The 17,068-nt window shown below is 39.1% G+C and overlaps 1 protein-coding gene across 5 annotated transcripts in view; it reads right to left on the reverse strand.

The window, feature by feature from the left end:
* The window catches only part of ZMYM5 (zinc finger MYM-type containing 5), a 27,468-nt gene extending 10,792 nt beyond the window's left edge, over window positions 1-16,676 (reverse strand). Inside the window, exons 1-4 of one of the 5 annotated variants that reach the window (XM_045294029.1) lie at window positions 16,546-16,667; window positions 16,344-16,412; window positions 10,873-11,332; window positions 10,540-10,633 (exon numbers count right to left, since the gene is read on the reverse strand). In XM_045294029.1, the coding sequence (XP_045149964.1) occupies window positions 10,540-10,633; window positions 10,873-11,322 (544 nt within the window). In that variant the 5' untranslated portion in view covers window positions 11,323-11,332; window positions 16,344-16,412; window positions 16,546-16,667. Of the gene's footprint in view, window positions 1-10,539; window positions 10,634-10,872; window positions 11,333-16,343; window positions 16,413-16,545 lie in introns of all 5 variants that reach the window. The other 4 variants (XM_045294031.1, XM_045294034.1, XM_045294032.1 and 1 more) reach the window with 4 other exon arrangements.
* Window positions 16,677-17,068: the final 392 nt, after the last annotated feature.

Here is a 17,068-nt window from a genome sequence, read left to right on the forward strand (position 1 = left end):
AAATGTTTAAAAAAAAAAAAAAAAGAAGTCTCCTACTGTATTTAGGCTTGATAACCAACAAGTTGGAAAACCCTGTTTCGCAAAGTTGTTGGAAATGGAAGAAGGTGCAACACAGTCTCAGGCAGAACAGGCTATGACTAAAAACACTTGGTCCAGAACTTTGTAACTGGCATTGTATAGAAATCAGTTCTCACTGCATTGCTGTTAACAAGTTCAACGAACTCCTCTTGTGCTGTCTCAGGAACATCTTCCAACTTTGACTGTGAATGGGCTTCTGGTAATTGCGAATGGGGTGTCAGGTAGATTTGGAAAGTACAATGAAATTTTGTCTGCAAACATGTGCAAGTGTCCTTTCATAGAAATTATCATCGTAATCCTTTTGTCTGGTTCAATGTCATGTTCCTCAAAGAAAGCAGATAAGGTAGGCAACATGTAAATTTTATTTTCATCCAATTTTTTTTTTTTGCCAAAGCAGAACTTTCACTTGGAATAATCGGATTTTTTCACACAAATTGAGGCATGCTGCATTTGGTCCTTGCAGTGATCAATTTAACTCATTCAAGATGGCAACCAAGTAATTTTCTGCAGTTCACTTTCATTGCTAAAACGTGCCTTGAACTACAGTCTTGCTTTCTGATTAAAATACGTTTAAAGTTCACCATGAAGCTCAAAAGGACGTTTTAAAACTTTCTCTTGACAACCATCTCACTTCAGTGTGAAATAGCAGAGCATTATCCGGCGCATTCAATTCATTGCAGTTGTGAAAACAGTCAACTGTTTAAAGTGCTTGCCTTTACAAAATTGACAGAACTTAAGATGCTTTTCATTACTTCTTGTAACTCTTGTGGCAGCATCTTCATTGTTAATATTTACGGATGAATCAGTGAGTTTCGATGACTTTTGGTGATTCATTCAGTACCAAACGTTGAAATCCATATCGACATCCTAGCATAGCTGGAGCACCATCTGTGCAAACACCACAAGCCTTTTCCCAAGAGATTTTATGCTCTTCCAGAAATGAACCAACTGTGTCAAATATATCACATACAGTAGTTGTGATTTCAAGGTTTGCAAAAAAGAAACTCATCTTCAAAGTCACCATCATTAATACAACTCACATAAACCAGTAACTGAACAATTTGCAACGTCTGTAGATTCATTAAGCTGAATGCTAAATATTGGAAGCGGAGCAGATTTAATTTCCTGGATTACCTGATCAAGAATATCAGCAGACATGTCATCTATTCTTCTGCAGTGTCGTTAGATAAGGAAATTGCACTCAATTTCATAACAAATTTGTCTCTGATCAGAACTCGAACAATGTCTTTGGTAGCTGGCGGCAATAAATCCTCAGCAATGGTATGAGGTTTCACAGCTCTGGCAATTCTGAGTGCCACCAAATAGGAAGCTTCAATGGCTACTTCTTTTTGTTTGTGGTACTGGCCACAAGTGTCAACTCTGGTTTTCTTGAGTCCATCAACTTTGATTCTAAAATAGTTGGTATCCAAACATACAACTTTCCTCTAGTTCTTAAATGATTCCTCCCCCCACTATCATGATCCCAATTTTACCTTACAAATCCGGCTAGACCAGAGGATGTACACTGGTACAGATAGGAACTGGAAACACAGGGAGTCCAGGTCAGATGACCCCTCAGGACCAGTGGTGAGAGTGGCAATACTGGGAGGGTGGAGGGAGGGTGGGGGAGAAAGGGGGAACCGATTACAAAGAATTACATATAACCTCCTCCATGGGGGATGGACAACAGAAAAGTGGGTGAAGGGAGATGTCGGACAGTGTAAGATATGACAAAATAATAACTTATGAATTATGAAGGGTTCATGAGGGAGGGGGCAGTGAAGAGGGAGAGGGACAAATGAGGAGCTGATATTAAGGGCTCAAGTAGAAAGCAAATGTTTTGAGAATGATGAGGGCATGTACAAATGTGCTTCTTGACACATGGATGTGTGTATGGATTGTGATAAGAATTGTACAAGCCCCCAATAAAATGATTTAAAAAAAAAAAGTTGGTATCCTTGCTGGCAAAGCTTGGATGCTTGCTATCAAAATGGCGTTTTACTTTGCTTGGCTTCATAGATTTGGCTGTTAGGACTTCACAACAAATAACACACTGGGGTTTCTCAATTCCTGCCATTAATTATTAAGGTAAAACCGTACTGTAAAAAATTCGCACTATATTTCCTTTCTTAACATTCTTCTATACATGATCCATTGTCATGGGCTGGTTTGTTAATGAAAATAATATATAGCTTTAATAATACAATAGCTTTAATACAAAAAAATAATACAATAGCTTTAATAATACAAAAGATGGGGGGGGCAAAAAAAAATAATACAAAAGATGATACATGGCATAGTTCAGTCAATACAGTTCATTCAAGTTTCCTATGATTTACCATTCTGTTGTTTTTTTTACATACTTGTTACTATCACAATAGGGCAGTATTTACATCAACAACAGCTGAATTTAAACAGACCCATCAACATCCAGATTAAGTACCCATGCTACAGATATACATATATATTCTGCAGTAGTTGATGATTTTATAGTATATGATTTTACATTTACCCAGGAATACGAATTCATGAAGTGTCATTTTACCTCCAATACTGCTGCTTTCAACACAGAAGCTGTTTTCAACACAGCAGCTACTCTCTCCATATGTGACTGGTCCAGCTAAGTACATTATGGCACCAACCCTGTCACACAAACCTGTATTTGCACGGGGTCTATGTCATGGGGTTGGTGCGATGATGATGTCATGCCGGGTACTTGTATGTGGGTGTATCTGCAAGTGGGTGGACCCGCCTGGAGATGGATAGAGGAGCGGTGTCTCGGTTCCTAAAAATATGTGTTTTCTGATGGTCTTAGGTCACCCCTGTGAAAGAGTCGTTCGACCCCCCAAGGGGTTGCAACCCACAGGTTGCAAACTGCTGAACAAGAGGAATGATTTGTGTTTCACTGATGCTATACTGCAGTGTGCACATTACTAACTAGCTGGCAGGGATGTGCTCGTTTGGGAATAAGACTAGTGATACAGAATTACCTGGGCCCATCTACTTGTCACTACACTTCATTGGCTTCACAATACAATCCCAATATCCTTTCTAAATCTCCCATCACTGATCCTATTTTTCCGGTCTTCAAGCTGTTGTTTGTAGTCAAAGAAGTAAAATTAAAACAGAACAACAACAAAGGAATCCCTTTATTTTCACAGGAATGAACTTGTTGAAAATGGAGTATATTCCATTATCGTTAAGTACCCTGAGAAAAAGGATCTTAACTGCTAACTTTTCCTGGTTCTCATTCATTCTTTCAGCCCAATGGTTTCTGAAGCCCAATTCTGAAGCCCTTTATGTCCCCCTCACCCCAAATGCTCCAATTAGTTTCACAGAAGAGTAACATGTTCAACTAGCATAAACATAGTTACATTCTGGGGTCAGAATTTCTCTATAATCTGGATAATAAACTAGACTTAATAAGTAAAGGAAAAAAATAAGTAGAGGAAATTAAAAACAAAAACAAATGATTTTAAAATTAGAGATTACTATTAAAATAAGACACAATCAAGACCTTGAACACAGTGATAGTTATATTCACGACTGCTTGTTGCTATAAAAATATGTAAACTGACTAAGCTGTCAATTATATTAAGTCAAACCTACTAATTTATTTCTGAATTATTTTTCATTTTTGCTTTGGCCACATGACAAATAAGACTGCTTTCTTTGTCTGAGAAGTCAAAAGGCATTGCCAGTCGAGTTCCAGTGGATACACACATGGTTTATTCCAAACAAAACGTGTTTACACGTCTCTGCAATCAGTGTGCAGCTACTTCTTTCAGTAACATACTTTTCCTACTCTACTTAGGTCACTTAAAATAAAAAGACTCAAAACAGTAGCTTCTTAGAATATCTGTTAGGCCAGTTAAATTCAAGACAGAAGGATCAGTTCAGAAGGTTAACGCTATTATTATTATTTTTTTAAATTAATAAGTGGTCATCTTGATGGATCTTCTTGAAGGACACGGAATGCTCATGGGAGCTTATTATGAAGTAATTTGAAAAAAGCACTGGTGAGAAAGAGGCCAGGAAGTCTGTGTTGAATTGTTTTCCATCATGACATTGCACCTGTTCATCCTTCATGGGTAGCAGGGGCTATTTTAGGAGAACATGCAAGAAGCGATAGCTAAATATTCTGATATTTTAATTTATTGAAAGTTCCAGGGGGGAGCGGGGAGGGAGGGGAAAAATGAGGACCTAATGCCAGGGGATTAAGTGGAGAGCAAATGTTTTGAGAATGATGAGGGCAATGACTGTACAAATGTGCTTTACACAATTGATGTATGTATGGATTGTGATAAGAGTTGTATAAGCCCCTAATAAAACGATTAAAAAAAAAGTTTCAGTGGTTTCGTAGCAATCTTTTGGACATATCTTCAAATAATGCAATTATTAATGTCCTAATTATAAGTTTTCTTTTTGTAAGAAAAATGTAATTTTAGTTTCGGTGTAGCACCTCCAGGTTTATATGCCAGGAAACACTTGCCAATTCAATAATTTTTACATCTATAGTACAGTGACACTGATTACATTTATCAGGTTGTAGGACCCTTACTACTAACCTTTTCCCAATTATTTCATCACCATTAACAGAAATTCATTATCCCTAAACAACAGTGTTCCATTGGGTATATCTGCTGCATAAAACCTCTTAAGAGTATTAAAGAGCAAGTATGCTATTTTGTGGCCTAAGATGGCCTGACCCAAGCCATAGTATTTTCAACTGCCTCATGAAAGTGAAAATGGGACACTGAACATGGAAGACCCATGAAGAATCAATACACTTGAATTATGGTACTGGAGAAAAATAATGAAGTACCACGGACTACCTAAAGAACAAACAAGTCGAGAATGCAGGGCAAATGATCCCTTTAGGACCCCTCAGGTGAGGCTGGCGATGCCGGGAGGGTGGGGTGGAAAGGGGGAACCGATTACAAGGATCTACATATAACCTCCTCCCTGGGGAATGGACAACAGAAAAGTGGTGAAGGGAGATGTCGGACAGTATAAGATATGACAAAATAATAATTTATAAATTATCAAGGGTTCATGAGGGAGTGGGGAGAGGGGAAGGAGGGGGAAAATGAGGAGCTGATGGCAGGGGCTTAAGTGGAGAGCAAATGTTTTGAGAATGATGAGGGCAAGGAATGTACAAATGTGCTTTACTCAATTGATGTATGTATGGATTGTGATGAGTTGTATGTGGCCCTAATAAAAGATTTAAAACAAACAAACAAGCCTATCTTGGAAGAAGTACAACCAGAATGCTCCTTAAAGACAATTATGGAGAGACTTCCTCTCCTATACTTTGGACATCTTGTCAAGAGAAGACGAGTCCCTGGAGGACATCATACTCGATAAAGTAGAGGGCAGTGGCACAGAGGAAGGCCCTAGGGAGATGGATTCACACCGAGGCTGCAACAATGGGCTTAAGCACAGGACTAGTGAGGATGGTACAGGACTGGGGAGTATTTGTTCTGTGAAGAAGACGGTTGCTGTAGGTTGGGACCAACAGGATGGCACCTGACAAGCGATAGCTTCCATTTTCCCTCAACCTCCTACCCTTGATAATTACTTTAGTGTCTATTTCATATAAATGAGATCATACAAAAAAATCACCAAGTATTTTATCTATTCTCGGTACCACAACTTGCTTGTAAAGGACACTCAATTGTCACTGATGACTGTCTGCTCTTCCAGCTGCTCACAATTGCAGATGCAGATTCTACAGGGTTGCTTACTGGATTCCAGTAGACCGCCGTGGGCATCTGTGCATGGTTTCCTATGACTCTCAGCTAAGTTTAATAGTCTTCAAAGAGTTTCCTGGAGGCCTGGTAGGGCTTGTTCAAGGGCAATGTAACCGAGAGGAATTACTGAAACCTAAATGAAGGCTGAGCATGATAGTGGGACAAGAGGAGAGTAAAAGGAAATAGAGGAAAGAGCTAGGAGGCAAAGAACATTTATAGAAGTATAAACACAGGCATGTAGATATGTAAATATATTTATATATGATGATGGGGAAACAGATCTATGTGCATATATTTATAGGTTTAGTATTAAGGTAGCAGATGGACATTGGGCCTCCACTCAAGTACTCCCTCAATGCAAGAATACTTTGTTCTATTAAATTGGCATTCTATGATGCTCACCTTCCCGACACAATCACTGAAGACAAACGGGTGAATAAGCAAATGTGGTGAAGAAAGCTGATGGTGCCTGGCTATCAAAAGATATAGCGTCTGGGGTCTTAAAGTCTTGAAGGTAAACAAGTGGCCATGTAGCTGAGAAGCAACCAGCCCACATGGAAGAAGTACAACAGCCTGTGTGATCACGGGGTGTCAAAGGGATCAGGTATCAGGCATCAAAGAACAAAACATCATATCTTTGTGAATGAGGGGGAGTGCAGAGTGGAGACCAAAAGCCCATCTGTAGGCAACCGGACATCCTCTTACAGAAGGATCACAGGGAGATGAGCCAGTCAGGGTGCAGTGTAGCAACGATGAAACATACAACTTACCTCTAGTTCTTTAATGCCCCCCCCCACCACCACCATTATCATGGTCCCAATTCTACCTTACAAATCCAGCTAGACCAGAGGATGTACACTGGTACAGACAGGAACTGGAAACACAGAGAATCCAGGACAGATGAACCCTCAGTATCAGTGGTGAGAGTGGTGATACCAGGAGGGTGGAGGGAAGGTGGGGTAAAAAGGGGGAATCAATCACAAGGGTCTATATATAACCTCCTCCCTGGGGGATGGACAACAGAAAAGTGGGTGAAGGGAGACATAGGATAGTATAAGACATGACAAAATAATAATGACTTATAAATTATCAACAGTGAGAGCGGGGGAGTGGGGGCGGGAGGTGAAATGATAAGGAGCTGATACCAATGGCTCAAGTAGAAGGAAAATGTTTTGAGGATGATGGCAACAAATGTACAAAAATATGCTTGACACGATGGATGTATATATGGATTGTGATGAATTGTAGGAGCCCCCAATAAAATGACTTAAAAAATGAGATCATACAGTATTTTTCCATTTGACTGACTTATGAGTATGCCCCTCAGCATGTTTCCAAGATTAGAACTTCTTTTCCACTTATGGCTATAGAATATTCCATTAATATGTTCATAAAAAGTTCATGAAAACAATTCTTTCCATCACTTTTTGTTTATTCATTAACCTGTTGACAGGCATTTAGGTTGTTCCTATATTTATAAATGATGCACAAAACATTGCTTTTCAGGTTTTTGTTCACATTCCTGTTTTCAAGGATTTAGGCACAGACCCAGGTGTGGGTTGTTGAGCCATATAATAGTTTTACGAGCAAATGTTTGAAAAACTGCTTAACCATCTTGCACAGCAACTACAGTGCTTATGCATTACCATCAGTAATAGTTGAAGGCATAAACTTCTCTACACCGAAAAATGTCTTGAGCAATTTTTCCATGCTTGTTTGGTTATTTTCATATTTTCTTTGGAAAATATATATTCAGTTTTTCTATCTTTCAATTGGATTACTTAGCATTTTGTTGTTAAAGATGTAGGAGTTTTTCATATACAGTGAACCCTCGCCACTTCGCGCTTCGACTTCCGCGGCTTCACTCTATCGCGGTTTTTGCGTAACAGCGCATGCTCTGTCATTACTGGCACTGATTGGCTCATACTGTACACGCTTGATGCCATAAATAATAAATAATAAATGATAATTGTAACGTCCAAAATGTTTTACTGTATTTTCTCTTTTTCGTTTAATAAATTGGGTAATACGAGTGTAATGGTGACTAAAGGGTGTTTTTTCATCCTCTATGCTCTGACTACGAAAATATTTGATTTACAAATAAGGAATCCTACTTCGCGGAATTTCATTTATCACGGTAGGGTCTAGAACCGATTAACCGCGATAAACGAGGGTTCACTGTATTCTGAAAATTAAACCCATTATCAGATATATGGTTTCCTCTATCCTAAGTTATTGCTTCATTTATATATTTTGTCTTTTGTTACTTGGGCCTTTTGGTATCTAAGAATACGTTGTTAAAAACTAAAGTGCCACACTAACAACCTTAAGCTTATGTTTTCTTCTAGGAGTTTTAGGGTCTCAGTTCCACTGATTAGGTCCTTAACTAAAGTGAGAGTTAATGTATGCAATAGCTAGTTTGGGGAAGGGATCACCAAGCCTTCTTCCTAGTCTCTCTTTGTCCGGAAATGGCTGAAGTTTGTGCATCACAGACAACCATGAGTATTTGAAATACTAGTGGCAAGGTTTTCATTATCGAAGCAACCATTCCAGCATGGCAGTGTGACAACTGGTCACTGAAAACTAGCCCATCCTAAAGATTATCCAGAGAAATGACCTAACAGTCCATCTGAATGAACACAATCCTATTTTCACAGGATGCAATGTATAGTTTTGTGTGTTCTGTAGGCAGGGTTATAATTTTCTATGATGAAATTTGAACCTAAAAATTCTCAATAGAGTCAAATATTCCTCAAGTATAGAGATCACTATCTTGCTGTCGTCCCACCCTCACCCCCACCCCACTGTTCTCTGAACTGGAAAACCTTGACTATAGCAAAGCTTCTGGTTTTAACTTCACCCAAGAGGCTACGTGTATATAAAATAAAACTTATGCTTAAGGAAATGAACACCTAAAACTCAGGAAATAATTACAAAGCAAATGAATGAAAAAAAAAAAAAAAAAAGAAATCCAAAATGATGATTTCAATGGACATTATTTCCAAGACTTCAATAATTCCTTTAGCAGCTTTTAACTTTAACATATCCTTCAATACAGAAACCACACACAAAAATTTTTGTGTTTTTTTAATGGCATTATATCTCAGATTTAACTTATAATCCATAAATAGATGACTATAGTAAGAGATACATGACAGATATGAATGAGGAAACTCATAAAAAATAACCAAATATATACTTAGAATTCAATAATTTACAAGCTAAATACCATTTTTCAACTTAGCAATTATTATACAATACTCCTATCCTTAAGGAAGGAGCTCTGGCAGCCTAGCAGGTTACATGTTAGAATGCTAACACAAGGCAAAGACTTACAGCTTGGAAACCCACAAGGACAGGAAGGTACCACCCTACATGCTCCATTTACAGCCAGTAAAACTTACATTTGAAAAGGGTAATCAATAGGATACAAAACTATATATGCAATGGAGCTTCAAAAAGTTTGTGGGAAAATGGAATACAAAGATAATGGAGTTTTCCCACAAAATTTTGAAACCCCTTCATATACCATCTCAATTACATTCTATTATATTAAAAAAGAAAGACACAGACTAAAAAGCAAGCAAACCAAACTTTTAACATGGGTAACTTTTAGGAGCCCTGGTGATGCAGTGGTTGTATGATGGGCTGCAATCCAAATGGTCAGTAGTTTGAAACCACCAGCCACTCTGCAGGAGAAAGCCTGGGCTTTCTACTCCCGTAAACAGTTACAGTCTCAGAAACCCACAGAGGGTGGCCATGAGTCAGCATTGACTCAATGGCAGTAGTTTGGATTTTTTTAAAAACTTCTGTGAGCACAGTTAAGGTGACATAGTCTTTTCTTATCTCCAAGTACAATTTCCCCAAATATCTTGTAATTATGTAGCATTTTCATAAGAGGGAAAAACACAACAAGCTGCCTTAGAATTGATTTTAACTCAGCAATAGTTTTCAATGAGTGTGAAATTTTGGAAATAGAATGCAAAGCTTTCCTTCTAAGGTCTCTCTGGGTAGTTGTTCACTTAACTGTGTGTATTAGCCAGCTAATCGGTAAAGAGGAAAACAGAAACAAGAAACTTTTACCTGAATTCCACTAACGCATTAACAGTGATTAGGTTCTTAGGCTCTGATTACTTTCCAGTCCTCTAAATTCAGTCCTCTAAAAGCACTAAAATAATAATACATCAAGCCTGCAAGTCATAAAAGTTCCACAAGATAAATGCTATCTATCTCCAGTATATGTTAATTTTATTAAGACTCTCAACATTAAGTGTTGTAAAAATTACAGGTCCTTGGTGTAAAGCCAAGAACATTTTCCAGTTTTAGAGCTGAAGAAACAAGCAGGCCCAAAGCAGACACTTAAGAACCATAATCTAAAGTTAAAGTCATGTAACTATATATAACTCATTCAATTAGTAGAGTGTTACTTTGTCCCTTAAATTCATTATCCATTTCCCTTTCTCTACGAATGTTTAGTAAAATAAAGAGATACTAATAAAAGACAGTGACAGTAGTATGGGTCTTTTCAACTAAAACACTTTTGCTGTCAAAGTAAGACTGCAGTTTTATTAAGCACTGTATCCTACTCTAACATGAAAGCTTATTCTGCAACAGAACATAAATAAAATAGATAAGATTACTAAAAAAGAACATCTAAACATTTTCAGATTTGGGGAAGAATGAAAATATTGTCTCACTAGACACTTACCAGGACTATGGTGAGTTGCAAATCCTCCATTCTGAAACAGGCCTCCTGCCACATTCACTCTACCGGGATTAAAGTGTCCCAGTCCAGTCTTGGTCTGTGAAGTTAAAGATGGGGTGTATGTTTGTACATTAACACCAGAATTACTTGACTGGAGTCCGTTAGCGACACCTCTCAAGTTGGTATTTTAGAGTGATGCCATCTGTATAACCATTAAGTTCACATCTCTCCCAGTACTCTGAGACCTTACACCTAAGTTTCTAAGGTTGTAACATTAGTAATAGGAATTTGAGTTGATTCTGAAGTGATAACACTATTACCCATTTCTGCATTTACCTTACTTCTTGAAAGACCGGAAGTAGAGAAATCCAAATCTTTGGTTCTGTTTTTCATTCCAGGAAGTCCCCATTCAATACAAGTGGAAGAATTTTTCATTTGACCAATATCTGCTTCTATATCGTCTTCATCATCAATAACGATGGTCTCACTTATATTTCTTTTTTGCGAAGTCAAATCGCTTGAAGGAGGAAGAATTACAGAACTGTTTTCTTGCAGCTTTTCCCTTTGTGATGATGTAAACAGGCTTCTTTGATGAGCTATGACTGGGGCAGAAACTGAGGGAGGTTGTATGGAATCAATAAATACAACATCATCATCATCATCATCATCTCCTTCTGAAGGGTTTCTAGGTCTAGCTTGATCACCAAATGCAGTTCCTGCTTCCGTGAGACTGGCTGCCATAGTCTGTTCAGTCCATTTTATTCCTCCCTCTGACCATTTATCCATGCCAAAGAGCCTGTAAGAGACAGAGAAAAGAACACTCAAAATGATTTTCGTATTTTACTGCAATGAGACAAAATAAATACAAATCTTCTACTCTTTTGTCATGTTATCTTTTAGGAAAAAAAGAACTGAAGCTCTTTGTGTTTTTTTCTACTTAACTATTTGATTTTTTTTTTTCAGTGTGATGGAAATGAATTATTCAATTTTTAACAATCCTTTAAAAATCTACTCAATTCATAGTAAATTTAACTTACTCTTTACAGTAAAAATATACCTGCCTTATTTTTAATTAGAAAACTAACAATATAATTCTATCAAACAGCAGTAGCTTAAGACCCAAATTTAATGACAATATGTATTTTCAGTCTATTTTTTATCTTAATTTTTTTATTATGAGAAATATACACAGTAGAAATACAACTATCGCAACAATTTCTACATGTATAATTCAGTGATATCAATTTCATTCAAGTTGTACAATCAATCATGCTCTCTCTCCAAATGTTCGCCCCATTGGCCCTGAAGCTTAACATTTCAAGCTGTTGTCAATTTGAATCCCTATGGAATTATTTAAAAGAACACAACACAATGCTATAAAACGATTAAAATAATTAAAATTTAAAAATTTGAAAAATAGATTAAAATTTAAATATATTTTTATTTATGTAGCAATCTAAAAAAAAACACAATGCTTAGGGCAGATATTACTTACAAAGTGAGTTAAATTATCATTTGGTTAAAAAACATTTTAAAGGATGTTTTTGGTTGAAGGTTTAAAAGATTACTTCATAGCAAAAGCCACTCCACTATGGCTCTAGAAATTTTTAGGTTCCATAAAAATGTGAAATTATATTTTACATTTCCCCCCATTCAATAAGGATACCTCTAAAGAACCTTTAATCAAAATTTTCAGAAATGGTAGCTGAGGAATCACCCAGTTCGGGCAAAGGAAGTAGTGGTTCATGCAATTAGCCATACATTTCATTTCCTCCTTTGATTCCCGACCTTCTTTCCTGTGTTGCTCAAGATAAAACGCAACCAAGTTAGCTGATGGTGCCCAGCTATCAAAAGATATAGTGTCTGGGGTCTTAAAGGCTTGAAGGTAAACAAGTGGCCATCTAGCTGTGAAGCAACAAAGCCCACATGGAAGCAGCACACCAGCTTGTGTGATCATGAGGTGTCGAAGGGATGAGGTATCAGGCACCATCAGAACAAAAATTCATATCATTGTGAATGAGGGGGAGTGTGGGGTGGAGACCCAAAGCCCATCTTTAGGCAATTGGATATCCCCTTACGGAAGGGTCGCAGGGAAGAGATGAGCCAGTTAGGGTGCAGTGTAGCAACGATGAAACACAACTTTCCTCTAGTTCCTACATGCTTCTTCCCCACTCCCCTCACTATCATGATTCCAATTCTACCTTACAAATCTGGCTAGACCAGAGGATGTACACTAGTACAGAGAGGAACTGGAAACACAGGGAATTCAGGACGGATGATGCCTTCAGGACCAGTGCTGAGAGTGGGGATACCAGGAGGGTAGAAGGAGGGTGGGGTGGAAAGGGGGAACCGATTACAAGGATCTACATATAACCCCCTCCCTGGGGGACGGACAACAGAAAAGTGGGTGACGGGAGATGTGGGACAGTGTAAGATATGGCAAAATAATAATTTATAAATTATCAAGGGTTCATGAGGGAGGGGGGAGCAGGGCAGGAGGGGGGGAAATGAGGAGCTGATGCCAGGGGCTTAAGTGGAGAGCAAATGTTTTGAGAATGATGAGGGCAATGAACGTACAAATGTGCTTTACACAATTGATGTATGTATGGATTGTGATGAGAGTTGTATGAGCCCCTAATAAAATGATTACAAGGGAAAAAAAACGCAACCAAGTTTTATGCTTTGGATGGTCGTGTGCAAGCTTTTAAGACCCCAGTCACTATGCAAAGAAGTAGGAGGTAGCACAGAAATAATAAACAGGATATTGGGTCAATTAACTAAGATATTCCATGAAAACCAAGAAGTCAAATCCCATTGGGTTGTTTACTTTAACAAGCAGCAACAAAAAAGCAATAGCTAAAAACAGCCAAGGGAGCTTTGAGGATAGAAGAGGAGTTTATAAATAGAGAACTACTAGATACATAGGGTACCAATAAGGACAAGGGGAAGACATTATGGAGACACTAATAAACCCAAGGTGCTTTTGATGGGTAATTTCTTCTCATCACAACTGAACAGCCCTAATTTCAATAAACACCTCATTAAAGCTAAAGTTTCAATTAAAATAATGCTCTCTAGGTTCGCCTTACATGCCACGTTTGCATTTGTATATTTCCTATTTCTGTGAAATGTTATACTATCCACCTTGTTGAGGTGTTTCAACTAAATGATTTAATACATGTTAAAATACTCAGAATTGTGTCGGCAGGTTCAAACAAATCCACTGCCACTGTGTCAATTCTGATTCATAACCACCCTTCCTAAGGTTTCCGAGACTGTATCTCTTGTAGAGCTGCCGATGGGTTTGAATTGCTGACCTTGAGGATACCTAGCCAATGCTTACCAGTGTCGCCATGCATTTAAAATGTTCTAAAAAATATCAATCATGATTACCTTGCAGGGGTGTATTATGGAAAATAACAAGGAGTTTCAAGGCATTTGTGGAGAAATGGAATTAAAATATAATGGAATATTTCATTTACTTTTTGAACCCCCCTAGTATAAAACAATACCTGTAGTTTAAAATTTTTAGTTATTGTTGAAATAATGCACAGTAAAACATATACCAATTCACCAGTTTCTACACGGACCTTTTGTAACACTGATTACATCCTTTGAGTTGTACAACCATTCTACCCTGTGTTTGGATTGTTCCTCCCCACTGACATATATTCACTGGCAAGGTTCCCATTTAATCTTTCAAGTTGCTGCTGTAACTCTGATCTATATACATAGTTCTTTCTTTCTTTTCCTTCCATATAATTCTTAAAAGCACTTAATTCTCACCATCAACTTTTACTAGCTAAGTGAAACTACAGTTTGGTTTTGGTTAAAAAGACTTTAAAGGACATTTGGGTTTAGGGTTTAAAAGCTATCTCAGGGCAAAAACTTCAGGGGTTCATTGAACCTATGCGAAGTCTGGGGTCCATGAGAATTTGAAATTGCTTGCCTGTTTTTGGTCAGGACTCTACTATAGAATCTTGGATCAAAATGTTCAGTAATGGTAGCCAGATACCATCCAGTGCTTTCTGGTCTCACAGCAAAGGGCACAGCTAATTGTTCTTGGAGGTAATTAGCCACATGTTCCACATTTTCCTTCTTTTTATTCCTGACTCCTCCTCCCTATGTTACTCCAAAGAGAGACTAATTGTTGTGCTTGTGAAGGTCACTTCCAGGCTTTTAAGACCCCCGGTATTATACAACTAACTAGGTGGTAGAACAGAAGCATTAAACTCGTTACTAGGCCAATAAGCGGTGACTCTAACCCTCCCAAAGCAAGAAAACAATCCTACGAGGTTTCTGGTTGTACATAAATAGCCTCAGCAGCTGTAGTTGTGGTTTCCCCCTCCACCCATCCCCCCTTATCTACCACACAAGTTTTACTTACTTAACGTGTTATGGATGTACAATGTATTGACAGCAATTAAAATAATCAATGCCCCTGCACTTTGTACAGCACAGAAAACTGTTGCCATGGAGTTGACTGTACTTAGAGCACCCCCACGTTATGTCAGAGTAGAGCTGTGCTCCATGGGTCTTCGATGGCCGTATTTTTCACAAATACAAAGGAGCTTCAAAATGTTGGAAATGGAAATAGTTCTTTAACTTTTAATTCCATTTTCCCACCAATGTTTTGAAGCCCATTTAGAGATCATCAGGTTTTTTTCTTCTCAAGAGCCTCTGGGTACCTCAAACATCTAACCTTTAGTAAACAGATAAATGCAGTGTTTGTAGAACCCAGGGACTCATCTTTAAAGAATATTTATTATGACTTCCTGTCCTAAAACTATGGCCCTCCCATAGTCATCTCAATGAGCCAATTCAGCAAATATCTAACAGCTTTCAGTTAGCATTCTTCTGACCATTTGGCACTTATGTTCGGCACTACTTTGGAGCTCAGATGGCATTGCAGGTTTAGGCTGCTAATCGCAAGGTTGCAAGTTCAAACCCACCAGCCACTCTATGCGAGGCCTTCTACCCCCTTGAAGATTTACAGACTTGTCAATCCACAGGGGCTCTATCCTGAAGGGTCACAATGAATCAGAATAGACTCACAGGCAGTGGGCTTGCTTGCTTTTTAGTACTTTGGCAAAAACTATTGCCCATCACAACTAGCTGTATCCTTTTTCACAGAACAGTAACCAAGGAGTGCCCCCCAAAATAACATTTACCAACTTCCTTGAATTATGGAAAGCCCCTGAATGGTTTTATCTGATCAACATACTAGGCTTAAGAAGTGCCAAACAAAACCCAAACCCACGGTCATTGAGTGGATTCCAACTCAAAGTAATCTCTTCGTAGGGTTTATCAGGCTGTCCATCATTAAGCAACAGTCTCAGTCTTCTCCCTCAGAGCAGCTATGGGTTTGAAACCACTAGCTTTGTGGTTAGTTGCCCAATGTTTATCCCAAGTGCCACCAGGGCGCCTTGGAGAAATGCCAGAATTAGAAGACAAACACATGAAAAATACTCTCTCTTCCTCAACCTTTCGACAACAGAAAAGTCAAGAGTTTTAATACTCTGACAGAAAAGGGGTAATATTTCTATAGGCTGAGAAAGCAGAAATGATTGTTAAAGGTAAAATACTCTTATTTGAGAACTCTAGCCAGTACTAATCAATGTTGTAAAAGTCCAAGCGGCTCCCAGGGCCTTCCTGGCAGCCCCCAGTTTGACTCTGGGGATAGTTGCCCCCTGAGCAATTAGTTCTTCCCCAACAAGGCACCCAAGAGGCAAACCCCACAGGAAGAACACCTTACTATTTATTGCACCAAGTCTATTAAAACAGAAAACCGCTGTCAAATGACTCACAATGACGACGTTTTCCTTCTTAATTTCTGCCACGGCTTCACCAAAGTGGGTTGTGGGTGGTTCTGGGTGCTAAAACAATAGGAGAAATGAAATATATTTCTTTACTCCTAACCTGTCCATAAGCACCAAACTCTACCACCAGAGGGAGGAGGCAACGATTTGAGAGGTCAAGGAGTCTGGGTGCTCTGCTACCCTCTCTTACCTCAATTTCGTTGAGAAGCCAAGGAAAAACGATTACACATCGCAATAATTAGACGAGGAGAAACCCAGCATGGGCCGTTGTAAGGCAAAAAGCTCGCTCCTGGAAGAAAGGCGGGGGTGGGGGGCAAATCTTAGCCACGACTAGTATGGTGGTGTGCTCCCTCATGAATCTGCCCACCTACAGTCATCCCTGTCACTCCAGCCACCAATTCCTAGGCCGGGGGCGCGTCACCACTCCGTTGCGGTACCCCCGCATCTATGCCTAAGCAGTTGCCCTGGGCCCGAAGTTTGCCTATCGCTATCTCCGAGTAGGTGACTGGGTCCGTGTTTGCTATTTAGAAACTCGCCCGAGTATGAAGTTCACAGGCAGAAGCTGCGCTACACAGAGCCATTAAGAAGGAAGACGCAGAAGGGCCCTGGCAGGGAAGGGGCGGCAGCCCTCGCCCCGAAAAACTTGGGGACCGCAGGCTACGGAAGGGGCGGCGAGCGCAGCCCCCAGAGCGGGAGCGCGAACCCAGGCGCCC

This window comes from Echinops telfairi, unplaced genomic scaffold (assembly GCF_000313985.2).
Source record: "Echinops telfairi isolate 266 unplaced genomic scaffold, ASM31398v2 ScPeMD7_2565;HRSCAF=3150, whole genome shotgun sequence".
Classification (NCBI taxonomy): Eukaryota; Metazoa; Chordata; class Mammalia; order Afrosoricida; family Tenrecidae; genus Echinops; species Echinops telfairi.